At 32.4% G+C, this 27,753-nt stretch overlaps 3 protein-coding genes and 1 long non-coding RNA gene across 5 annotated transcripts in view; 2 read left to right on the top strand and 2 right to left on the bottom strand.

The window, feature by feature from the left end:
* LOC132703211 (uncharacterized) overlaps nt 1-27,753 on the bottom strand; it is a 128,908-nt gene that overhangs the window by 12,262 nt on the left and 88,893 nt on the right. The window lies entirely within an intron of this gene.
* Nucleotides 3,333-7,264, top strand: LOC132703755 (uncharacterized). 2 transcript variants are annotated; one of them, XR_009619141.1, is made up of 7 exons: nt 3,333-3,509; nt 3,561-3,753; nt 3,803-3,971; nt 4,025-4,226; nt 4,557-4,694; nt 4,751-4,925; nt 6,806-7,264. It is a non-coding gene; the product is annotated as an uncharacterized LOC132703755 (long non-coding RNA). The 2 variants fall into 2 exon arrangements; XR_009619140.1 differs by having other exon boundaries at nt 4,557-4,925.
* LOC132704156 (ceramide transfer protein-like) lies at nt 13,354-17,178 on the top strand. Its single transcript, XM_060673976.1, has 6 exons — nt 13,354-13,359; nt 13,594-13,761; nt 13,828-14,059; nt 15,934-16,136; nt 16,792-16,924; nt 16,986-17,178. Exons 1-6 carry the CDS (start codon nt 13,354-13,356, stop codon nt 17,111-17,113), a joined length of 870 nt encoding a protein of 289 aa, XP_060529959.1. The 3' UTR covers nt 17,114-17,178.
* Nucleotides 17,415-23,021, bottom strand: LOC132703946 (uncharacterized). The gene is made up of 3 exons (XM_060673520.1): nt 22,861-23,021; nt 21,698-21,774; nt 17,415-18,723 (listed from the first exon to the last, which is right to left on the bottom strand). The coding sequence occupies exons 1-3, from the start codon at nt 22,882-22,884 to the stop codon at nt 18,606-18,608; spliced, it is 219 nt and encodes a 72-aa protein (XP_060529503.1). The 5' UTR covers nt 22,885-23,021; the 3' UTR covers nt 17,415-18,605.

Genomic DNA, 27,753 nt, shown 5'->3' with positions numbered 1-27,753 from the left:
GCTGGGCTAAGACCTGAGGTAATTTCTAGTCCGAATTCCGGCAGCGTAATTGCTGCCTCGTAAATGTATTTTTGTTCGCGGATTATTTCCGCATTGACCACAAATCTTCCCCACGAATCCAATGCTTGCGTTGGATAATTTTCGACTTCGGACATTTTTCTCACTCTGCACTTATCACGAAATTGTATGAGTGGAAACTGAATAAAAAATTAAAATTTCTTATAGCTTATATATGTATAACCCCACCCATTCCCCCAGATCCAAAGCGAACGCCGCACATACTTGTTTCGACAGGAAAAAAACCTGACGGAGAACCTCCATCCATCCCGATTTTTTTTTTTAGACAAGCTCTGACAAGAAAAAAGTACGTATCAAATAATGCGCCATTTTAAAAGGGGACATATTATCAATAGTGAAACTATTTATATTAAGATATACCTTTATCCTCTTTGCAAATAATTTTCTACTCGCTCACAGGTAGGATCATGAAGATCCTTCAATATTTTGTTGCACCAGGTATTTAGCTTAGCCTAGAATTCTTTTGAAAAATTATTATTTTTAAAAAAGGCGCGCGCTAGATCAATTGCCGTTTCAGCGATATTTCCTTGTTTCCCGTGTCGGAGTTTATCTCTTTTCTTTTGTGCATATTCTTGTTTTAATTAAATCTTGATTATCTTTTTATGCCAATTTTGACGATCATCTAATTTTTTGTAACTAAAATTAATTCAATAGAAACAATTAAGGCGAGATGATGCCCGGCAGCTGTTATATTAGGTATGAAAAAGTCAATTTGGATGAAGGAGATGCTTCTTTTGTCCCGACAATGTACAAGAATAAACCTGTCTAACCATAGCAAAATGGGGCCCAAAACTGTGACACTAGGCGAGAGTATGCGTTATTTGGAAGTTAAATTTTAAAAATCCTTTGTAAAATATTCACGGGGAGGGTGTCAAGGGGTCAATTTTTATAAACATCGGAGGTCAGTGTCGGAGAAATAAGGGTTCTACCCTTTTCTCCTCGTCTCTTTTTAACTCCGTTTTGAGTAATTTGTAATAATTTGAGAAAAAAAAATTCAGTACCCGAAAAATGGACACACATTTGCAAGCAAAACAAAAAAAAATAGGATACAAAAAAAAAACTATAAAATATAGGCGCCAATGCAGGCAATAGTTTAAATACGGGAAGTTACATTTTTAAACATAAATTCAGATTTTCGGTGGCAATATAACTCTATTTTTCGTGTTTGTTAAGATTTATATACATAATATCACACCAGGCTTTGGAAACGTCTGGTTAAGGCCACAGGCCATTAGCTTCTAAATAAACGCGAGATATCATGAAAACCGAAAAAGTTTGAATGGAATCTAACGTTTCCTTTTGTTTCTCAAAAATAGTAATTAAGCGGAAAAGTACTCGTAGTATATTGATTAATTGTAGAAATGTCTCATTTTCTACAAAACAACTTAAGTTAAATAAAATGCAAATTAAATTATTATAAATTACCGCTTTGTTGTATTCGCTATTTACTATGCCCCAACCTACGACGACACTGGAGGGTAGCTTAAAATTTGACCTGCTTGGTTTACCTGCCTTTCGTAGGAATGCGGGTTGTTTCACGTGTCAGTCGAAGTTTAAAGAAGCGTTTGTGTTAAGGGTTCGTTTCTGTTATACGCGTTTGTTGCTTAATGCAATATCGCCAACGAGTTTAAGTTTTGTGTTCAATGTGTGTTTCATATACGGATAAATAAAACAAAAAAGACTGGAAAAAGATAGGTAAGAAGCTTTCGGAATTGCGACTTTAATGAGTAACCGCGTAACATTTTGACCTAGTATTATGTATATGTTCGACGAGGTTTCTATACTTAATTAAAAAAAATTGGGGAGTGATCAAAGGAAGCTGAGGTCGGAGATACGGATCTTGGTTAGTATCAATTTTTGTTTAATAAAACAACCAAAAATGCTCGCTTACGTTTTTGAAGTAGGTAAAAAGGAAACAGAATTTTAATAGAAATAACGCACGATATATCTCCCAAAAAATTCAGCCATATGAACAACGCGAAGAAGTTAAGCAGATAAAATTTTACAAGATTTTTGGGGGGCCAAGTGTAAATTCGGATTGTGGAAAGTAACAGATAGAGAGAATGAGTGACCTATATAGAAAAAGAGAGACAGAAAGGTAGATTTATTTAAACGTTTCTCAATCATCCACCCATCGGAGATAATAAATAACATTCGCTAGTTTTTTTTTGCATGTATTGAGTTAAGTTCGGAATAGAAATATATCAATAGTAACAATTTAAATATGGTAATTTTTGGGGATTGTTATACGTCCGCCAGCGTATTAAAATATGGTTTTAGGGGTTAGAACTTTTAAATTTCAAGAAAAAAAACTCATGTTGAAATTTTTGTATTCGGAAGCTTCTGTTGTTTATTAATTTATAGACACTGGAAAATATAATAATAAAACATCCTACAGTTGACATACGTGTCCTCTTAAACTCGAAAAGAGCTAATTTATCTTAGAAGAGTACGTATTTTTGGTAAAATAGATATTTTTTATATTAAATATTTGACCGATCGATGTAATTCGTCAAGCGGAAACCGAAAAGAAAAGTGACGCTTGTGGTGTTTGCTGACAATCCGACCCTGCTTCGTGTACAAATGCAATGACATTTCGGCAGGGCTATAGGCTACGAAACCTTTCAAACTCGAAAAGGACGAACTGTTTTAAAGAAAAAAGGTACTTCATTTTTGGTAAAAGTAATAGATAATTTTTTTTTTCGCTAAATATTCCACAGATCGATGTAACTCGTCAAGCAGAATCCGAGAAGAAAAGTGACCGGTGGTGCTGTTTGCTTACAATCCGACCCTGCTTCGTGTACAAATGCAATGCCATTTCGGCAGGGCTATAGGCTACGAAACCTTTCGAACTCGAAAAGGCGCTACTAATTTTGAATAGGTACTTCATTTTTGGTAAAAGTAATAGATAATTTTTTTTTACGCTAAATATTCCACAGATCGATGTAACTCGTCAAGCAGAATCCGAGAAGAAAAGTGACCGGGGTGCTGTTTGCTTACAATCCGACCCTGCTTCGTGTACAAATGCAATGCCATTTCGGCAGGGCTATAGGCTACGAAACCTTTCGAACTCGAAAAGGCGCTACTAATTTTGAATAGGTACTTAATATTGGGTAAAAGTGATAGATAAGATTGTTTTACATTAAATATTTGACAGATCGATGTAACTCGTCAAGCGGAATCCGAGAAGAAAAATGACGGATGTGCTGTTTGCTGATAGTCCAGAACGGCTTCGTGTACAAATGCATGGCGGGGAGACCAGAAAGTTTTCGAAACTGCGTGAGTGGAAGTCTGCGTTGGACAAATTTTGAAAATATCTGAAGGTTTAACGAATTTTGGAGAATTCGACAGAGCTACAGACTACGAAACCTTTCGAAACGAACACACGTGTCCTGTTGAACTTGAAAAAAGACGAAATTATTTTTAAAAAGGTATATTGTTGCTAAATAATAGATTTTTTTTTTAATTAAAATATTTGACAGATCATGGTAACTCGTGAAGCAACATCTCAGAATTGAATCGGGGAACGAGGAATCAAAAAAAGGTTAACAATTTGGATCATTTTGGAAGATACATACGCCGCGCTTTTCAAAGCGGACAGACGTGCCCTTGTCCAACTGAAACGAACACACGTGTCCTGTTGAACTTGAAAAAAGACGAAATTATTTTAAAAAGGTATATTGTTGCTAAATAATAGATTTTTTTTAATTAAAATATTTGACAGATCATGGTAACTCGTGAAGCAACATCTCAGAATTGAATCGGGGAGTTGTGTATTTGCTGGCAATCCGGGCCTGCTTGGATCATTTTGGAAGATACATACGCCTGCGCTTTTCAAAGCGGACAGACGTGCCCGTGTCCCACTTGACAAAGGCGGAATTATTTTAGGAAAGGTATATTATTTGTAAAAAAAAAATATACAATTTTTAAGTAACATATTTGACAGACCATGGCAACTAGTAAAGCAGAATCCGAGAATTCAATCGGCGGCTGTATGTTGACTGACAAGAATATAATTGCTGTTAATCCGGCCCTGCTTCTTGTACAAATGCATAGTGGGGAGACATGAACATTTTTCGAAATTGCGGCCCTATCCTCTTGGGATTCTACGTTGGACAAATTCTGAAAACGACCCAGAAATATAATTGGTGAGAAAATAGTTTTTTTTGTTGTGTTAACAGTTAACAATTTTTTTATTTTGGAAATAAGGAGTTTCAGTGTGTACTGGTAATAGTGAATCAATTTAATGACCTCAGCATCTCTAAACCCCCATCTTGAGACGCGTTAACGATCCGGATCGAGTTACGTCGCGTAATTGTGTCACTTTTTTAATTAAAAAATGAAAGAGATGTACCTACCATACTTTAGAAACCCCTACTCCCCTTTGGAGGTGATGAAATAAGTTTTGGCATAAAATATAAGTTCCTCGTATTACTTTGATATAAGTATAAGTCTTGCCTGTTTTTTTTTTTTTAAAGGAGGTTCAAACCCGTGCGAGGTGAGGTTTGATATATGAAACAGACCAGTCATGGGGACACGAGATATGGAAAGTTTCAGCGTAGTCGTCGCCACATTGCTGCCAACACTGCATATATAAGGAATCACGAACCATTCAGGTAAAATTTTGAAAACACATAGTTATGGCAATATAGAACCTCTCTTTTTTTAACAGGAATATTGAGACTTAGACCAGTATCTTTTAAGTAGGCATGTGGGGTAAAGAAGACGCAGAAGCTTCAGTCGGGTACCATCGGTAACGTAGGCGATTGATATATTTCCACCACTACCTATGTTGGATTGGAATTTCCCATTTGATGCTTTGACTGACTAAATGAGGAAACTTGGAGGTAAGCTCTTACGGAATTCTATCGAAATATGTTTAGTAACATATTGGTGCATTACTCTGTCTTCCAGTCAGTTTCACATAAACTTTGCACGTATTATAGAAATGCCACCTACTTTTTTTGTGTTAATATTATTGAAAGTAGTAGCTGGTAGCTGTAGTCGTAAGCCCAGAGAGTCTCTGTTTTGAACATAATACACAAAATGGGGCGTTCAAAAACAATAGACTGCATGCCTTTTAGAGTCGGCGTAAACTATGGTCATATACCCCTGATCAAATTCAGAACTAGAAAATCGTTGTGTCTCTGCATTAAAAAATAATAGTAAAATTTATTGTAGGCACCTAGTAGAGTATCGAAAATTTCCATTTTTAGTGCCAAATTGGTTACTCCAGTAAATTCCAACTGTTCTAATTTTTTTTTTAATAATTTATGATGTTAGTGAGTTTCATTGCAATTATTTGTTACTTAAATTTTCTGCGTATTAAACCATAATTAACAATACGCTATTCGTTAACGCAGGTAGAATTAATGACGCTGACTGACCTGATTTTGTCCAGGGGGCGTAGTACGGTAGTTTGTACTGTGATGTTTGGTAGTTTGGCAGTGAGCTCTCATTTATGAAACTGGGGAATGTTTCGTTATCTTCAAATCGTAAACACGTATCATTAGAATTATATTTTTAAAATATTGATTAGGACATGTACTAAGTAACTAAATGCTCTAGCGAAAATATTCACACATATTGCGGAAAACGTACAAATTTAAATTAGAGAAAATTAACTATTTTTAGAGGTTGGTTTTTCAAAAAGGTGGGGATTTAGTTAAAGAACAGATAGAGACTAAAGGGAAGCTCTATGAGAAAAGTTAGAATTAAAAAGTCGATGTTTTCGTGTCATTGCGAAAGATGGATTATTATTAAAAATAATACTTGCATTAATTGTTGTCACCATTTGTGAAAAATATGGAAAATATCCTCTAGGTTCGCATACCTTTTTTTAAATTTTTTTAAGGTGGCTAACAAAATACACAGACAGAAAAGTTTAGATCCTGTTCGTTAATGTAGCGCATAGAAAAAAATTAGAAAAGAGAACGTTTCGTGTATGGCATACGTAGTTAGTACGGAATATTAATCTGAAGGCTGCAAGACAGTGAAAGAGTGATGCGCTTAAGTGTGGTTCAGAGGGGTTATTTGGGCTGTAGAAGTTTTTCTTTGAACAGGGTTCAAATAGCGTCTCCTAGAGCGTTAGCAGAGAAGAGTATTACAGTATTTAATATAAGCGTCCAGATTTCATTATTGTTGAGATTTCACAGAAACACACTTTCATGTAGTAGTCGCAGCAGCTTTAAAGTATATGACTTTTTAGTTAAGATGCCTTTCGAGTTTGCTTTATGGCTTGATAGGAAATTAAAGGGTAGATACAGATAAGTTACGAAAAAAAGTATGTACACTATCCTCAAAGATCAGCAATAAATAAAAGAAATTGATGAAATAGTAAAGTTGACTGCGATATCTTAAAATCATCAATAAGATAGATAAATTAAATTAATTTTGAAAATATTAAATAATAAAAACAAATAATAAAAATAGCAAAGAAAATCAAAATCATCAATAAGATAGATAAATTAATTTTGTAAATATTAAATAATAAAAATAAAATTATAATAGTAAAGAAAGCCTACCACAGCCACATACACATAATATTTTCGACATATGAACTTTTCCCAGATAAATAGTCAAATATTTCACGATACCTTAAAACAGAAGCATGCGGAAATATGTATGAAGTTAACGCACGGTAGATTGCTTAGTAAATTAAAAAGGTATATGGTTTCTAATATCCTACTTTATTAATGAAAATTTTAACCAGCTTTTTGTTTTGCAGATATTATTGGTGGTGCCTGCCAGCTTCCAGTTCCGAGAAAAGAAATCCAACACTTTTCGTCTTTATTTCCCCTGTCCTTTGTGCGCAATAAAAGTACAGTTTGTACCCGCGTGGGTACACATTCGCAGAATTATATGTTTTTAAAATAAATGTTTTGGTCAATATTCACTAGGTGGGGTTACCTTATTAAAGAAAATCTTATTCCAAGAGGGGACACTAGTTTACATTCGAACCGCTAGAGGGTGCAGATGGTCACGCGAACAATATGATCAAGTCTCATTGACGCCATTGCTTTTCTTAGGGGTGGGAAAATATCTGGGCTCTGATTGGCTTCGCCGCCATCGCAAACTAGAGGTGGGGAGATTGATTAAACCGCATTTCTGGTTGCTTATCCAATGGGGACCAGTTTCAAGGGATTATGGGTAAAGGCGGAGGAGCTAGAGAGTCGTGGGGAAGGAGGATACGCCCACAAAAGGGAGAGGAGTGGGGGAAGCCTATATTATACTTATTCACTACTAACTTGAATTCGGAGGTTTTCCAAGAAAGCGAATACGAATATAATCTATTTTTTTACATAACACCCAAAAGTGCTAGTGATGATTTCTTAAAAAGAAGCTATACTACATTTATTTTGATGAACCACACCGTTTTAATAAATTTAATTTAATTAATTTTAATTCATGTGGATTCCCTTCTCCAAAAGCTGAAGAATCCAAGATTTCATGTCGATATTTGACAAAGTTATTTGTTCCAAACGTTAGTATAGCCATAACGATTTTAAACAAAATGCGATAGTAGTTTAAAAAAATAAAGAAAAATTATGTTTTCAATCGGCGAATCCGAACAGAAACAAAAAATATATAAAACGCAGTGAGATCTTTTTTTTTTCTTCAAAAACGTCAACAAAATCGGTAAAAATATGTTTTATTATTAATGAAAAATTGATACCTTGTATTTTTTTGGAAACAACAAATTAGGATACACAACTTTTAGTCATAGAATAAACGAAGCAATTACCTCTTTCAATAGAAACACCCCGAATGCCATAGCTTAGCCAAAAAGAAAAACAATCTGGACTTTTGAAAATTTTCTCCATTCCTCCATTTCTTCAATTCACCCCCTCTCTTGAAGAATTAATTTTGGTTTCTTCCTGCTGATCTTTTTCCCTTTATTATGAGCCGAAGTAATTCATCTCTTACCACATGACCTAAATATTGAATTTTTTTTTCCTTCATGATCTTCAATAACTCCTTTTGTTTATGTAGGCGTTGAAGTTCCTCGTTGGTGATCCGTTGCACATAGGGTTGACCGAAATAATTTTAAGAATACCCTGCTAGTTATATTTTGCTTTACGTCGCCGTCGCTTCGTTCTGGGAACCAGATGCAATCGATATCAATATTGGGATTCCCCGAATCGCTAAGTATTATGTTCGGATATTCCTAAATAAATAAATAAATAAATAAAATATAAAAATAAAATACATATAATTTAATAATAATAGAAAGCACTCTACAAGTGCAACATGTTATTTAAGACATTTTTTGATTAGTCAAGTAAGAAATGGTCAATTGACGATCAATTAAGAAGTGATCATTTGTCCAGCCCCAGCACTAGTTGCACACATGAAATTCAAAGCATTCATCTGTAAAGGTACAATTCGAAAGCTTCTTTTTTTCTCTCGGTCTGAGAGTCTAGAGCCCAGCAGTCGCACCCATAGAAAAGTAAGAAAATTAAAAAAATGTTTTTTGCAACCCAGTGCTAAAAAAGATCGAGAGCCCATTATCATCTCTATTTACAACTCGACGATTTTTTGGTCCAACATTTGGATCAAAACTATAGCTGGAATAAAAAAAATACGTTTTAAAAAATAGGACATATTCGGAAATCAATAACTGGTTAAGCATATTGTTATTTCAAAAATAATATTTATTTATTAATCACGGACATCTCTAAAGCGGTTAACAAGATCATTACCATTTTTTATTGAATCGCCCTGTATATCTAGTAGCTATGTGGGTGACATAACTCGACAAATACGGTGTGTCCTATTTAAAATTTTAGTTTTAAATTTCAAATTTCCCGTCAAACCGTTCGACCGATATGGATGACAAATTTGGCCTGTTAAGGCATATCTCCATTTCAAGTTATTTGCGTGGCCCGATATTAATTGATTTTATAATAACGCATCGGGTGTGTTTTTGAGGTCAGCTAACCCTAGTAACCTAAGGGATTCGGGCTAATTACTAACTCGTGCCGTTCACCTGTTTAAAAAACAGCCACCAATTAATTAATTAAAAATTAAAAAAATTAAAAATAACCAGGTTCCAAGTGGTAAACTAAATAACTGAAGGGAACATACTCCTGTATCTTAATCAGCTACATCTGACTAACGCATAGTTGATATTGAGACAAATATTATTTTTATTTTGGAAATGAGGATCGCGAATAAAGAATAATGATTTCTCCGTAAAAAAGGAGGACTACATTTATTTCGCTGACTCAAAAACAGTTCATTAGGAATGGGTAGGCTATGGATTAGCAATGAACACATTCACATTGACAGCGATATTCATTTATCTAATTAAAAGATCTTTTAATGTTATTATAAAACAAAAAAAAACTTTAAGTGGTTAATATGCTTAGGCATAATGAATATTTAAACAACATTGTTGCAAATTCTCAATGAAAGTGTAGGACACAGCATTGTGCCCTAAGATTCAATCAAAAAAAGATCATCAAAATCAAGCGAACGGTTCGTGAGAAAACCAATTTTGAAATTGAAATTTTAGTGGCCGGCTTTTTAATTAGGTGAGTGAATTAAAATTGGAAATGTCTTGAAAATGGTGTATTTTATCGAAATAAATGCACCTTTTTTACTTAGAAATCACTCTATAATAATCTTTTTAAGAAAAGCAGCAAGGCTGTACTATTGAGTACAACTAGTGCCATCTATTTATTATCTGAAAAAATAGAATGTATTCGCCATCTCCAACAGCCACCGAATCGAAATTTTTATGTCCATATTTCAAAAACTGCTTGAGCTACGCCTTGTATTAAACAAATGAACGACATTTTACGGACATATTTGACTCAATATCATTATTCCCACGAGTTTAATCTCGGAATGTCGAATTCCTTACGAACCACCCAGTTTATTTGGTAGCTATTAACCTATTAACTTCCACATTAAAAGCAGCTCTTTAGTTAGACTTTACAGGCTTTAAAAGGTATATTTTTAAAGCTTAGAAAAATGTCGTTACTATGCAGCGTTACAGGTGATAATGAATCCTTGAAACTGCTGTATGTAATAGGTTTTAGTGAATCGGTTAATACACAAAAAAGTTATAGTAAAAAATGGCTGTTATCTTAATTGTTAATAAACGTAGCATAACATTCATATCCCAAAAGAAGTGTCTTAGGTCTTAAAATCATTGTCATGAAAATTTCAAGAAAAATATTCAATGTTTTCTCTAATATTAATCTGTTATTAATGTTTTAGTTTTCTTTTTAATTGTTTAATTGAAACGACCAATTCTTATTTTAGTATTGTCCAAAAATAAATTATAGATATGGAAAATGATGCTATCGAAAAGCTGGATAGCTAGAAGTAATAGCTGATATTTTTTGACGAATTAAAAAAAATCTGAATACGACCAGTGTGAGCGGAGATGTCGAAGAAATCACTGTAGCTTTATTTCAATATGTATTCATTAACAATTAAGAAAACAGTAATTTTTCATGGTGTTTTGGGATAACTTTTTTGTTTATTATCCGATTCACTCAAACTGTTTTTTCGCACCTAGATGATAGCTGGCATTTTTTGGCGAATATTTGAAAAAACACTGTAGCTTTGTTTATGAGGATTCTTATTATAACTTTTCTAAGCAAAAATGCCAGATCGTTTTTTTTTCGAATTTGTTGATGTGCCAGTCAGTAGTTTTGGTTAGCCGCAGTTCTTTCGACTGTCCGTATGTGCACAGTGGTGGGAGATTACGGTTGACTTGAAATTTGGTAGAAATGTAAAACTCTATCCGCTGTTAAGTGTCGTTCATGGGCAAAAATCACAAAGTTTATGAAAATTGCCTTTTTTGAGGATAAAAATTAAATGTAAATAAATAAGAAACAGTGAAAAATTGAGCTTTTAGGTTGCATGCTGAAGGTCGCACCGAACGCTACAATTTTCATATTTAAAGATATTGGAGTTTGACGTGATTTTGAGGTTAGATCGAGTGCCTATTTGAAACGCATAAAGGATGCATGTACAATTCTATTCATTCAAGTGCGCGAGGAAACTATGCGCTCTGCGGGAAACGATTTTTTTGAAATGCAAATCCGCGTCGCGCACAGCGTGGAACAGCCCCACTCGCATCGACAAGATTGCGAACGCAATATTGTTCAATATGTTCTGCTATTGTTTGTTATCAATTAAAGAAATAGCCATTTTAGACTTGTTCATCCTATAACTTTTTGTTTATTTTGTAGGTATGAAACTTTTTTTTAAACCACGCTATCAGCTACAACTCAAAAATAATGTTTTTTCACACTTAAATTGTTAATAAACAAATAGTTGTCCAACTTTCAAAATGAAGCATTGGGTACCAATACGTTCCTACCGTTGTCCTCCATGTCCCAATGTCTAGTCTAGTGTCAATTACCAATGCCCCAATTACTAATTCCTTTTGATTATATACAAATTCAGCCGATTGTGCTTTTTCAAATGACTATTATTAAGACTTGCGTGTGGATTTTAGTAGAGCTGTTTTGCTGTTTGGTTTTTATTTTTCGAAAATAAAGCTACTAAAATAACTTGAGAAACACAGAATTTGTTCAAAAAAAAACTTAATGGTGCACATTTTTTGTCAAAAATGTGTTTTTAATAGTTTCACGACTTGAGACTTCTGATGCATACAGTAGTTAAAAGGAAAGTAGCAGCAAATATTGGTTTATGAGATCGTAAACATAAATAAATATATCGTTTGTCATTAAAAATATTTATTTATGTTCAGCCTTGGTTGAGTGTGTTAACAAATCGTGTTAATATTCCGAAGGGGATCGTGAACTTTATAGGTTGGTGTTTTACAAGTTGACACCTACTAACCCAAAATGTGCTCCAAATATGCCTTAAAGCATTAAAAAATATATATAGCTTTGCACTATCCCCGTTTATTTTTACAATAGGTTGTAAAGTTTATAGACAAACACGATCGTGTTTATAAACAATTGTAAACATGAATTTAATAGATGTTTATATAAGTGGAAAATATTTGTTATAACTACTGAAATTTAGTTTTGTGGCCAAATTTTCCAAAATTAACGCACCATCGAAACTCAAAGTTAATTTTCTCTCCAACTGCTTATACGATTTGGATATACTCTGGTAAGGGCGTCGAGGTACACTATTGGGAAAGCGGATGGCCTAGAAATTAGAAATAAAAAATGCTGGCACTTATTTTCGAGTTTCTCAAATGGCCAGCAGGGGGCGTAGTCTTGTATTTTAAAACCGTTTTAAAGTCGAAACGACTTGAAATATTTTTTGTTTAATTCTGTTTGTTCTATCTTTTCAAGGAAAGTGGTGGGAGTGTTCGAATATTTTCTTAAATAATTGTCCGTATCTCCAAAAAGTTTTAACTAATTTTAATGAATTCAAAGTCGATAAAAGGCGGTTTTCTGGGCTATCAATCAAGGGACACGATTGTAGTGGTCGAAAACCATATCTCAATATCTTTATCCTAAATTGACCTCAAATGCGAATAAAAAAACTTAACGCTCAAAAAAAAAGTTGGAATTTTTGAACATTTTCTACTTGACGGGTTGTTATTAATGTCTAATTAATTAAAACGCTAATTTTACTATTAATATTTATTACTTTTTTTACAATTTCGTCGAAGGGCACCAAATTACCCCGTAGCGTTTAATCACTTATTTTTCTGCTTTTTACAAAACTTCTGGATTCCTCCTGCGTCGGTTTTTGCTTACTTGAAATTGCTGACGTTTCGCCAATCATCCTGTTGGCTTCTTCAGAGCTTAACTGAAACTCATTCAGTCAAGCTCTGAAGAAGCCAACAGGATGATTGGCGAAACGTCAGCAATTTCAACTAAGCAAAAACCGACGCAGGAGGAATCCAGAAGTTCTGTAAAAAGCATTACAGTAGCCTGTGGAAGTTTCTTTGAAAAAATCCACTTATTTTTCTATTAAAAATCACTAACTCAGTCACTAATTAATTGTTGGATACTAACTTTTTACCTATTTCCAGTTTATTAAAATACGATAAACCTTTTTGGAGATATCGAAATGTATTTAAGAGACTATTCACATTAGAATTTTTTTGAGGAACAGTTTTAAAATTCAAGAAAATATTTTCGCCCCCTTGATGGCCATTTTAGAAACTGAAAAATAATTTCCATTATTTTGTCTTGACCGATGTAGTTTGACATTAAATTCCGTATTCCCAGAAATTGTGGCAAACATTGAGTATGAAACTGGTTCTTCGTTAAACACTCTGTACATTCCTAAAACTTAAATTTAAATAAGAAGGATTATAACACTATGAAGGTTTGTTTAAGTTACAATTTAAAAAAATGTATTTCCAAATCGAGTCATCAGTTCGCGAAAAAATTAACTTTGAAATTGACCCAAATTATAGTGGTGCTTTAATTTTGACGCGAAGAGTATAAGTGATGATTTTTTAAGTCATTCATTTACATATTTATTTTTTTTAAGTATAGGAGCGTTGTATGGAAAAATGAAAAAAAAAACATCAATTTTTCCTTTCTTTTTATGTATCAGGAGGGACCCCACAGTATACTTGCCGACGATGAGTTCTACGACGCCATAGAGTCGGGCTTGGACAAAATGGAAGAGGAGCAGGAGCTAAGAGAGCTGCTGAAGAGCGGACAGATACCCATCACACCTCCTCCCATTTCTCCCGCTTGTCAACACAAACTCTGGCCTGAAGTATGTCACTCGGAGTATCTGGTTTAAAATATTTTTGTGAAAAACTGTTTGCTTCTACTTACGCAGATCGACAGAGTGGTAAAACAGCAGGTAGCGATGGCTCGAATGGGTATCGGGGAGTGCGGAACGGGGTGGCAACTGTTCGCTGAAGACGGGGAGATGAAGATGTACCGCAGGGAGGAGGAAATCGACGGCATGGTGGTGGATCCTCTCAAAGCGGTGCATGTGGTCAAGGGCATAACGGGTCACGAAGTTTGCCAATATTTCTTCGAGCCAAAGTATAGGTATGACTGGGAAAGTAAGTGTGGTTGATAATTCCATCATTATTTTTGGCCATCTTTCACAGAGTTCATCCTCCTTACATGGCCATGCTAAACCAATTGTTTTGTGAATACTCTTCCTATTCGTCTTATTATTTCCTCATTAGGAATCTTCTATTGTTATGCACACTCTAAATAAAAAATCCTTTCATCTATTTTTATTTTCTTTTTTTTCCCAAATTGCCAGCACTCACTTTCATATATATCATAACCGGTTCTACAATGGCATTGTAGTCATTTTTGTTGTTTATTTTATTGAATTATTGCCTTTTTGCCTTTTGCCCTTGCTGTATTCTGTCTCTCTTTGTTGTCCTTTTTGCTGAAATTGTAGTGCCTGGAGATTTAAACTGCCTAACCTTTTAATTTGGTGAATTTTTAGCTCTACATCTTCCACTTCTCCTATTTTTGGATACTCCGTTTTCCGCAAGTTCATATTTATTTTTTTTATTCTTCCATTCGTTTCCTCAGCATATAATCCGTATCCAAAGAGGCTACATCCCGTTTTAGATGTCGGTAAGCAATTTGAGATAGCATTTCCTATTTTTGCTGCATTTTGGGAGTGCACACATAGGTTCCACATGCCTTTTACGTACACCACCGCAATGACTAACAAACATAAAAAGGACTATATGAGAAGCGGGGGATAAACCGCAAAGGAATTATGATGCATGAAGGAGTTCCAAAGAATTCCAGTGAAATTCTAAGAAATCTAAGCATCGAAAAGCATTTTTATATAAAATTAAGCATTACAAAGTAGTACAACCACAAAAGGGTAAAGATCACACCTAAACATTCTTAATAATTTTCTTTCATTTTATTACCAAAACCTAAGTAAAATCAATTAGGTATGATTAAAAAAAATTTGTTCGTTTTATTTTAAGTAAGACTGATATTATTAATTAAAAATCAGGGCAAATTTAATTCCAATAAAAATTACATTAATATTGCATGTGCCTAAAACTAAAAAATGGGCTTTATAGGCTAAAGATAGCGTTAACAGTTACAATTTATATTATTGTTTTAAAAAAAGCATCAATGAAGCAAAATCATATTTAATTTTGTTCAAATCGCTAGCGTTTCTTTTATTCTACAACGTTTTTTTCTAATTGTATAACCCTCTTCAAGGAAAAACGACGCGACGGCGACGTAACTCACAATATTAATAAATATAAACTTTATTGTATTTGAAAAAATATTTCGGTGAATTGATACAAAAAAATTTGACCGGTTAATTCCACAACCCTATTCTTAGCTTAGCTCTGCGGTTTGACTCTCTTTTGTAGGACTATGCTCCCAACAATGTTACAAAATTGTCATTAAGATAGTTATCTCCGTCATTTTTGTTATTTTTTTTTTGAGTTATTTCCGCCATTTTCGTTATTTTTTTTAGTAGTGATTATGTCAGTGGTGGATGCTCAGACAGGTTCTATGCAAAATGTTTCTGAAGTATGTGACTACACTTCAGGCGGTAATTCTTTGACTGATTTTCAGGTTAAAGGTCTATATAAATATGTTTTGTTTTCGTAGTTACTTAAAGAAAATATTTTGACAAAAAATGTTCCCTAATGATTTTAAAGAGAAAACTGGTATAGTTAAAAAACGATAAAATTATTTATTTTGATATTTATTAATTTTTTTTATTGTATTTTTAAGTTACCCCTCGGATTTGTAATAAAATCAGCTAAACTTTAAAATCTTAAAACCATTTCAGTTTCTTTGAAAATTGGTATATTTGTAGAAAACTGGAAAAGAAATAACTTTTTCCAATAAATTTTTTCGATATTTTTAAAAGACCTATTTTTTTTTCAAATTTTTTGTTACATTTGGTTTTATAATATGTTTTTCTTTTCAGCCACATTAGAACACATGACCGTACTGGAAACGATAGCCGAGGATACATTAATTTTTCATCAAGTTCACAAGAGAATATGGCCGGCTAGTCAGCGGGATGTTGTTTTTTGGTCCCACTTAAGGCAGTTGCCGAATGATCAAGACAGGGAGGGGCCAGATATGTGGACCGTGGTTAACAATTCGACTGAAATTTCAACTTATCCGGTAAGCTTCACAAGCGTGTCGTTTTTGCGTGTATTATTTTCATTTCAGGATTTTCTGATCTATTAATTGTTCGATAAAGTTACCAAAGTCACTAAAATTGCTCGATTTAATATACCAACAATGTTTTTTCATTCATTTATTAAATCAAAATCTATCTACTGATTTTTAGGGTCTAATATTTTTCTCCAACAAATTTCCACTTTTAGGCCATCAACCAAGTCAGTTTTTTTGTTGTCTGGGTACTGATCATTTACCCGAAGAGGCATTAGACTTTACAAATAAATATTTTTCTACGCTCAATAATTTAATAGATCAAAACTTTTCTCAGAATTAAACTAGAAACTTTCATTTTGATAAAACTGTTTTTAAATTATGTAATATTCATCTTATTTCAATAACTATAAATCAAAAGAGTCTTGACTTTTTAGCCTTATGAAACCACCATTGCAATAATCTAACCACCAATCTCAAAATATGATTTAGTACCAGTACAGTCATAGTACAAATAACTACAGATTACATTACATAGAACACATGAATATCGTACTATATTATAAAGATTACTGGCAGTTCTTCTTTATCAGGAAGAGCATTAGAGAATTTTTAAAATTTTCTGTCATAGGTTAAAAATCATTGGATACATTTGTATTTCCAGGCAAACTCAGGCAAATGCGTCAGGATATTCTTGACGGTATGTCTGCTGTGTCAGACTAGAGTGATACCACCAAAGGAAGGCACAGCTTTGTCAAGAGATAATGTTTCATGCAAAATAACTTACTGTTCAGTGGGTAGGTTAATCGCTAAATATGTGAACTGCGCACTATATTTTATCTTATCATAAATTTTCAGTAAATCCGGGAGGATGGGCACCGGCGTCCGTTTTGCGGGCAGTTTACAAAAGAGAGTATCCAAAGTTTCTGAAGAGGTTTACCGCATATGTTAAAAATCAAACGAAAAATCAAGCTATACTGTTTTAGCACCGAGATGAGAGCTTTATTGTTTTATAATTTTTGTTTTAATTAATAAATGTTATTTTGTGTTAGGCCAGTGTTTCATTTTCCCTCGTCTTTTTAGTTTTTTTGACTTGATTATGAATGATATTCTTAAGTAACACTTAACTTATGGCAACGTATCAAGGATACAGTACAAAACCAGCGACTAGATTTTTTTTGTTTAAAAAAATAGCGACTTACACTCAACAAGATTTCATATTTTAACTCCTTGAAGGAAAAATTCAATTTTAATTTAATATCCTTATTTATTTATTATTTCGCCCTTATTGCCAGAACTTTAACAACAATTATTACAAGAATATTTATCTATATCTAGTAATTATATGCGAAAAATATATAGATATATAGATTATAGATAATATAGAAGCTTTAAATTAGAATATTACAGCTCAGGGTACTGATATTTTTGTCTAAGGAGTCACATAAATCTGATGCACTTAGCAGCATTTTGCGCCATTTGTGCACTTACTGAACTCGTTTTATCGCAGAAAATTTAATCGGATCTGGGCATATTTTGTTAAACATGCAATCCCACCATTTTTTAAATGTTTATTTCGAAAGTACTTTTCTGTGTCTACAGATTAACGGTCCTAGTTCGGGAGAGTTAAGATAGGCTTTATTGGTCTTTACGCCACTTATTGCGATCCGATGGTTATTGTCAAATGAACTAGACATTGCCCTTTTTGAACTGCTCCCATTATTTCGAGAAATGAATATTAGTGCCAATTAATTCTGCAATTCAGTATGCTATTACCTTTGCTCCTTTAGCCTGCTCATTCTACCTGAATCTGCAGCAGGTTAGCATTATTCGTGGCACCGTTAACGGTTTTGGTAGTGCGTGATTTGTAGAAAATAGCCCCAAAACAATATCTCAGGACACTTTCGCATTGTACCTTCAAACTAGCAAAAATTAAAAGCGCTCTCTATGAAAGAAATATTAAATATTGCAGAAGGCTGAGTATCAGTAAATCGCTTTGCTCGCAATTAAACTCGTTTGTCAGGAAGTTGCAATCATATTATTGCTAGAGTTCTGTTATTTAATATTTAATCGGTAAGCTTTTCGTTTAATGTTGATCGGATGAAACGCTAAAAGCACTGATGTCAAATCGCGAACTATTTTTTAAAAAAATACCAACAAAATAACGAAATCACTCCAAATTTTAATTCCTAAGTACATTAACATTTTTTCCTGCAATAAGTGTCGCTTGAATAAAAACCACGTCTAAATTGTTAATTTTAAGACACGTAAAAATTATTGAAACACTTTATATTGTAAAAAATATTTTAACAACAAATATTAAATAAATTTGCACTGGGCACGCGATTCTAGATATAATATAATTAGGCCGCTTAAATGAGTCAGAACTAACTACGTAACTACGTACATTATCGTTTATATATTATATACATGAAAATCTAAAAATCCAAATTTAATTGGATTAATGAGTTTTAGGTACTAATGGATTCCTTCCAGTGGCGTAAATACTTTGTACTGATACAGTTTGTCGTCGCCATATCCGTAAAGAAGTTTACCGTTCCCGTTTTCATCATAATATGGATAACGATACTTTGGCCTGCAAATACAAAGAAAAATTCACTGCTGCACTGTATTCAGTTTTGAATGATCAGTGAACTCGATCTAAACTGGAATGAGGGCGGCGTGCTAGAAACGTGAGGCAAATTTTACCTTAAGAAAACATAGCTTGCTCATTGTTTAATTACGATATTTACTAATATGATTCTTTTTAAAATCATTTACATATTATTTGACGATCAAACAATATGTTCATTAAATATTTGCAAATAATAAAATGAATTTTAGGTACTTAGAAACCTCAAATATTTAGATTCTAAGCGGCTAGTGGCAATTTTTTCATAAAATGAAAGATGGCACAAACAGAAATCTCATACCTATATTGGAATTTTAGTTACAGGATGATTTTGAAAGTTTTGCAATTTTATTTTGCGATATTTGTAAACTTATCGAGAAGGTGAAAACTGGTCTGGATAGGTTTTTTTTGACAAAGGATGTAGTAACGTAGTCAGTCTTTTTCTGAACTTGATAAGTTTTGATATATGTATAACCCAAACTTGTATTTTTTAATGGAACACAAAAAGTTAGTGACCTGTCAAAATAAACTTATACATAATTGTCATATTTTAAATTATAACATAAACGGTAATAGAAGGACTGAAGTCAAAAATAACAATAATAATTATAACATGTCCTCAGTGTTTCACAACAAAAATATATTAGGAAACGGACCCCTTTTTTCGCATGGTCTACTCAAAAACAAAATGAAAGATATACGTTTTGCATTTGAAATGCTCATAGCAAGCCTAATAAAATTATTAAAATAAACACAGGCTATTCCATTAAAAAAAATACAAGTTTAGTTTGTATATTTGTGAATTTCAAAAAAAAGAAAACTGACTACGCCACTACCCAGACCAGTTTCACTTTTTCAATAAGTGTACCCATAACCAAACTAGAAAGGGTGTCTATGCAACATTTTCAAAAACACTCTACGTCTAAAAATCGAAAATAGCTATGACATTTCTGTTTGCGGCACCTTTCAACTGATAAAAAATGTAGCAACACGGTAACTTTGTTATTGACGGAGATACGCCGTAAAACCATCAAATAAGATAAAATTAAGACTTGTTTACTACAAATCTGTAAATCTAACTAATATTTTTTATTTTTTGAAAAATATTAAAACCAATCAATCGATTTAATAATTTTAGTGAATACATGAAAATACGTTATTTATATTATCATATTTATATGTTTTAATTATTTATTAACTCGATGACTTGTTATTTATTCATAAAACAAAATCAGATCATGTAATACTTTGGTAATATGCAATAAATAAATTTTCTTTTATAACAGCTTCTTTTAATTCTTGAACCTCGTATATATATAATACTGGAGTTAATCTTGGGTTTAGGTTTTATTTAATGTTTCGATCACAATCTGAATTTTTATCAAGAATCTAAAATACATACAAATATTAAATAAATTAAACATTTCATATAAAAATATTTACTTACCTTAGTGATATTTTTACTAATTTACAGCTTTCTTAATTTGAACCCTTTCTTTTATTGCTATTTTTTGATAATTATTAACTTAGGTTAAAAATAATTTAATTAGAACAAAATATGGTCAGATTTTTGCAGTTATTTATTAGTTTATGACATCTGTTTCGGCAACATCGTGCCTTTATCAAATATTTATATTTATATGTATTGTATGTAATGTATATGGTATTTCATAAAGACACGGTGTTACCGAAACAACTGTCATAAACTAATAAATAAAATAATGTTCTAATTTAATTGTGTTCAATGGATTGTTATCAAGTAAAAGCCACCTCAGTTCAATTGAGTTAAAATATTACTTTCTAAATTTTGATATTTATGTAAAACAGTTGATGCGTTTTTAGTACATTTTTGTCCAATTATATGTTTTTCTAAAAGTTGGCTTGTCATTCCAAGGTATTCAACATACAACATCTGACTTTTTTTAACTGGAATTTTACTTGTCAATGGAGTAAAAACTGATTTTATTAATTTGTGGCACACTGTGATATCACATTTAGAAATTATATGTTTACTTCGCTGTTTAAGCATGTTTATTTTCAGAGAAATGATTTTCAAATAAAATTTGTTTAATTTTTGATAAAATTTCTATATAGATGTGGGTTGTGTAGCACGGTTGGTTACCAATCTTACAAATGAATAAAATCAATTTTTACTGCATTAAAAAGTGAAATTCCAGTTAAAAGTAAATTAATATATTCAATACCTTGTTTAAATTGACCAAAAAAATATATTGGAATGACAAGCTAACTTTTGGAAAATCGTATAAATGGACATAAATATACTAAAAACGTATCATCTGCTTTACATAAATATGAAAATTTAACAAAACATGAATTTAATTTTCAAGAAACTAAAATTTTAACACAATATAATTATTATAAAAAATTAGCAATAAACGAAAACGAAAAAAAGATAAATGCTCTCAATAAGCGAAGAAATATTAGTAAGCTAAGATATTAGTTAATTCAATTTTTCCACAATTTAATAACCTATTCTAAATTAAAAATCAAATCCAATTATAAAAACTGTTAGCAACTAATAATAAACTTAAACTTCAAAGCCAAAATATTAATGACAATTATATCATATTTGTATTTTCTTATATTTATATAAATTGTTTAATTTATTTAATATTTATACCAAACATTGTCACAATCAACAATAGTTACAACCACTTATTTTAAAGAAGGATAAACGATTTAAATGATTTCACAGAGTTTCCTGAGGTACATGACTTAACAAAAACCCAAGCGGATACCAGAATTGGACAGTAATATTAAACAATCGCTCATTACACTTATTTGCCTTTAATATTAACATGTATGACAAAGAAAAGAATTCTTATTACTACTCGTCTTCGTCTAAATAAAATTTCCTTCAAAATTGGTATTTTTCAATTTAAATCGAGTTCACTTTCCTTTCACACATTTCACATACCTTTCGAAATATTGAAAATTTGGTGCTTTCGGTTGCAAAGCGTTCGCATAAAATAATGCCCAAAATGTGAAGATTATCTGAAAGGAATTTGGACTTTTAGTAGCTAAGGCTTTATAAGTTATTTTTTTCTTAATAAAATTAGGTATTCACTTACAACACATATACCTGTGAAAATAAATTTAAACGCAAATAAAGATTGCATGATTTAACTTTTGAGATGTCTGTATAAATTTTATATCGGAGAGTCTTAAAAATGTGAGACATATAGGTATAGCGGGTCTCAAAGTATATCATCTTGGCGTTTGACAAATCCGGTTTACCATATGTCTCGAGTATATCACTGCGAAGAATACTATAACGACTTTAAGATTGTCAACAAGATATTAGTGAAAACTGGTTTCAAAATTATTTTTTAAAACATATTCCGCAAGCTACAAAAAGCACCAAATTCATCTAGTGCAAAAACTGACACTCAGTAGTTGTACTTTGAATCCAGTTACAAGAAAGGACATATGCTATTAAAACATAACAAGTATGTGATAGTATAGGTGAAATAATGGAGTATACTATTTTATGTCTTCCTCTTTATCAAGGCATATGCAACCTCTTAGAACATTTGTGGCACCAAGTAAAATCAAATATAAGAGCAGAAAATATTATTTCTACTTTAAGTTCGAGTGTAATAAATTTAATTAAAAAAGTAATTTTATAGCACATTTTAAAAATTGAAGATTCTTAAATTTGCATACAAAATAACATAGAGTCCATTATAACGAATCTTAACGTCGACTCTTGTTTTCATTTAATTTTTAATAAAAACGTACTTGTATAGGTGATTGTTGATAATTTGTATATATTTAGTGTCATTGCATTTTCCATTAGTATTAGTGTGATTTTGTTACATCTAAATGAAAATAATATATTTAATGTTCATATTTTGAGCCCGTCTCTGATGCTCTGTGTTACCATATCGACAAGACAGGTGTTTTATTGCCGTCGACAAGTTATTTCGATAATTGCCGTCAAAAGTCAAGACGATATACTGCAATACTAAGTATACGCTCTTATCTAATTTTAAGCTATTGTTAATAATTTTTTTACAAAATAAAAAGCTAAATTTTTAATTTATTAGTTATAAATTAAGCTCCTAAATAAATACTTACCGCCAAGAATATTTTATTCACCATAGTTTCTTCAATAACTTTTCCCGCTAAGAAAAATATCTCGTGGTTATGTATTTTGACCTACGTTTAAACTTTTAAACCAACTGCCTTCGATAAAATTTACAGTAATAAAGCGCTATGTCACCGCTTCCAAAAGTGAAAGTCGCAGACGAGGTAAACAGTTTCCCTTTATAAGGTATACGGGTTGTCCAGATTTTTTGTTGCGATCCAGTATGTTATTGATTATATGGACACAGATCTTCGATTGAAAATGCGCTCGTTTAAAAAAGGAATTGAAAAGGAAACGATGATATTAAAATAAGTTTGCTGGTAAAGTATGTCTCATATTTGATGATTTCACGGCGCATCTGTCTTGTGACTTTCAAGGAACCAATGAAATCGAGTTTAATTAATTAAGTAATTTAATTAATTATTTTATTAAGACAAAATTGCAGAAATTTAAGAAACAATTGAACTGTTGGACTTAAGAAAATCCGAGAATATTATACGAATATATTCTTTCGAATAAAAAGTTCGATAATCCTGACTTACAATAGCATATCATAACAAATATTCCTTCAACATTTAATTTTCACTAGGCGAATCAGTTGAATGCGAAAAACTGTGTAAAACTTTGTGGAAAAGGGTTTCCTTTATTCTTTTATATTTCTATTTTGCTTCAATGTATGCCGATATCTAAAATAAAAGCAGAAATAAAAAGTATACTTCTCATTTTAAGTCAGCTTGTTTGGTCTGTAAGATATACAAGAGCAATAGATAACTTGAGTTTTATTTACAAAACTTCTGGATTCCTCCTGCGTCGATTGTTGTTGAATAGAACTTGCTAACGTTGGCTTCTTCAGAGCTTAATTGAAACTGGCTCGCGTTCTACTGCATGTGTAAAGTCTGTTCATAGGTATAAGAAAGTGACTAAATTGATACGAATTAAGGAAACATCCAGGCAAGCTGTAAGAATGAAATATGGCCGAAAAGGTCCGTACTTTGCTTAGAATTTAATTATTTGGGGTTTTGTTAGGAAAGATACTAAACAATAATTATTTATTTATGCATGTATTTTTATTACCTACTTAAATTACTTAAAATTATTCACATAATATATCAGTATCACTATCGCTATCATCGCCTGTTCTAATTATTATTTGTTCTATATTATTTCCAATATGGATATACGATTGAGGAAGGGGTTTTAGTCAACTGTCTACTGTGATAATTTGCATTGTCCATTACAATGACGCTATTAGGAGGAATGTTTGGAACTAGTTTGTTTTTAAACCAACTTTCAAATAAATCAGCGGTGGTGTCTTTATGGTAATCCAGAGAAGAATCTTTAATATTTTCCGCAGACGGAGAAAGTCCATTTGGAATCCAACCATCTTTAGAGCCAGCATGCAAAATAGTTATTCTTTTACCTCTTTTTGATGGCGCGTTTGTTTTCCACTTTCTTTAGAGCCAGCATGCAAAATAGTTATCTTTTACCTCTTTTTGATGGCGCGTTTGTTTTCCACTTATCAGTTGAGTCAACCCAAGTAAATAATTGGCCTTTGTTGTTCTCTGAAAAATCCTATTTTTTTCTAGATTCCAGTCTCCATTTCCGAATTCTAAAAGATTCCATTAAAACTTGCCTTTAACACACATTTAACACCGGTTTCATCTTTTTCAAGGCTCCTAATTAAGATATCTAATGTAGGCACGCTTTGTTCCTCGTATAACTGGTAAATTTTACCCCGTATTATATCTTGATCACTTTCATCTACACTCGAGAAAATATCAGCATCGCTTCTTTTTTTCGTCGCTGAAATGGGATTATTCACAATTTTCCATACAGTTGATGTTTGAATTTTCGTCAATGTGGCCATTTCTTCTGCTGGCACCACGTTCAATGAGAGTAAAATAAATATTGTTTATAACTTCCTTAGTCTCAATAGAATAGTGTTTTCTACATTTGGGCGGGAGCATCTCCTGAGATACACTAGACTCGCACATATTTTGCATAATTCGCACACGATTCAACACACGTTGTATTACACACGAAATAAGAATGATTACTAATAAACTTAAACTAAGTAGTACACCAAACCAAAGAATATTAAACACAGGTAGGTATAAAATTATTTTCTATTACGGACTACAATTTTACCTGAATTTAAATTCCGAAACTTTAGGTAATAATCTTGTTGCATTGTATGTTAATGTTAACCCTTGGATAATCCCATTCAAAATCAATTGGTCACTTTCTTATATCTATGAACAGACCATACATGCTTATATATTGTTTGTGGAGGGGAGAACATGAACATTTAACATAAACAGGTAAAGACCTGAGTCGTGGTTAAGATTTATATAGACTATCGTTTGTAGAAGAATTAATTACATGCAAGAATTTTAATTTTATCTAATAAAATTTTGTGTCAGGTTTCATGATTGTGTTCGGCAACTGATAATGAGTTTATTTGTCTTAAGGCTGCCACCAATAAGGCAATCAGTTATCCGACACCATGTTCATGCCTCTCCCATAACTCCGCAAGCTAAGGAAGTACAGAGTAGAATGCGAGTCAGTTTTAGTTAAGCTCTGAAGAAGCCAACAGAATGATTGGCCCAATGTTAGGAAGTTCGATTCATCAACAACCGACACAGGAGGAATCCACAAGTTTTGTGTGATAAAAACTCGCGAGACATCTCGTATAGTTATTAACAGTAAATTAATTATGTACACATATATGGCAATTTATCGATTATCGATTAGTATCGTTTTAACCATCAATAATTTTTTTATTATAATAATTGTCACATTTTGCCATCTTACTCAATCGTCTTTGCATGAATGAGCGTGTTTAATTCTTAACAACATGGAAAAGTCGGGGTCGAAACTATTCATACATATACACTCAGCGTTCTCGTGCACTTTCACTTTTTTGACGTGCAAATTAATCCATTAGGTACTTAGCTCCGCCACGAATTTTAAGTGCGCCTTAAAATGAAAGTGACCATTTCTTTGGTAAGTTGTTTTTTACTACAAGTTTGAAATAGAGTGCATCGTGCTCCTATGCTTTTAATAACTGGAATTGTGGTTACGATACTTACAGGGTTGTTCACGTTATACGGCATGAATTGTTGTGGTCAAAATACAGGGTTTCCAAAAAGTGACACTTTTTTAATTAAAGTGTTAAAAGTACCTATCAAATTCGTTTTTTTAAATGGACCTCTCATTATATAGCATTTTTGGATTCTACGACCAAAATAAATGTGCGTTTTAATAAGAGTTGTGATACTCAAAATATAATCTAATTTTCTTTTCCTGAATGTATACATAAAATATATATAAATTGTGTCAGCAAAATTGACAGTAGGGTGTAACATTATAGCATATTTTATATCCCAACTATAAAAAACGTGATTATTTTAAATGGAATACCAAATTTTTTAACTTACCAGGGATTATACTATCAAATGGTTGGTATTAGGGTGTCCTATAGTTATCTAAATGAATGTTTTATTGCATTGTCTATGGTATTTAGAGATGATAGATATTTTATGTCTATTGACTGGGCACAATTTCCATTACTTATTGTAATTTGAATGTGCACGAAGATGGAATCACGAGAAATCAGAATGGTGGTCTATGAATTTGTGAGGTGGAATAATAGGCATTTAGTTGGCACTAATTTTTTGAAAGAGGATCTTTTTCTTATTGATTTTCAAATACCGTTTACCACACTTGTTACATATTATACTATTTTCTACTACCGTTGGTTTTTGGGTACATTTTTCGCGTGACCATTGATATAAGAACGAAACTAATGGTCGTTGAAAAAGTATAGTATGTAACACGTAAGGTAAACTTTTTGACGCACTCGTTTAGTAAGTACTCGCTCCGCTTGTGTCAAATGCCGTTGTTGCATAATGCAGTATTAAATTGTAAGTATTTAAGTTGCATCGGGTTACAAAATGTTTAAATTCATTGAATAGCGTGGAAAAAGTGGAAACACAAATGTATTTTAATTCGATTTGAAATAAAGAAACAAAAAAATAATAAACGATACTCATGCTATAGCAACCTTAAATAAACTTATGAGTCTATAAACATAAGTATGTCTATCGTTCTAGATTCTTCTAATAGCCTACAATTTCCCATCTAACGATGCCGCTCTCACGATTGTGCGTGATTTGGTGCAGTTCAACCTAGCAGGACACCCAGTTTTGCATAAATCAATGCCTTGGCCGTTTGATCCAGAAATTGGCATCAGACGCTCGAGACAGTACCAGGAATTGAATGGAATTTTGGGAGAAAGCCACATAGAGAGGTTAGGCTTGGGAATAGATGGATATGATCGTGAAAGGTTGGCGGCACAACGGGCTAGAGATGATGGCCATTTAGGGGGAGTCGATTATCTCACTCCATGAACATCAATGTAATTGCTGCAATTTTAATAATATTAATTACATTTAGATTTTGAGTGTTGTTTTATTTAGATATTATATAGTATTCAAAAGTTTCCCCACGAAATACACAGGGTAACCCAAGCATGTCGAAATATTTAAACATTACTTCATTACCATCATAAAAGCTCCGCTATTTTGGAACTAAGTTTGTGTTTTGTGCTGATTCTGGAATTTAAAATAAATAATAAAAATGTGAGGTGATAAGGCTACTAGATATAATAGCTAGGTACCCTGTTTTTTTACACTTCTGATACCTTTTTTTTTAAGGGTGAACTATATATTATTTTTATCTTGATTATTAATCATATTTAAAAATTATATACATGATTTTATATGGAGTTATTTTACTCAATATAATTACTACTTACGTTTATTGGTGCTTATAGTGATAGTATGGCAAATGTGTGCACGTTTTGCGATATTAAAACTTGA

This window comes from Cylas formicarius, unplaced genomic scaffold (assembly GCF_029955315.1).
Source record: "Cylas formicarius isolate icCylForm1 unplaced genomic scaffold, icCylForm1.1 PGA_scaffold_6__28_contigs__length_40554024, whole genome shotgun sequence".
In the NCBI taxonomy this organism is placed as follows: Eukaryota; Metazoa; Arthropoda; class Insecta; order Coleoptera; family Brentidae; genus Cylas; species Cylas formicarius.
The sequence above is the reverse complement of the archived record's forward strand: the minus strand, read 5'-3'. Positions and strand labels throughout refer to the sequence as shown.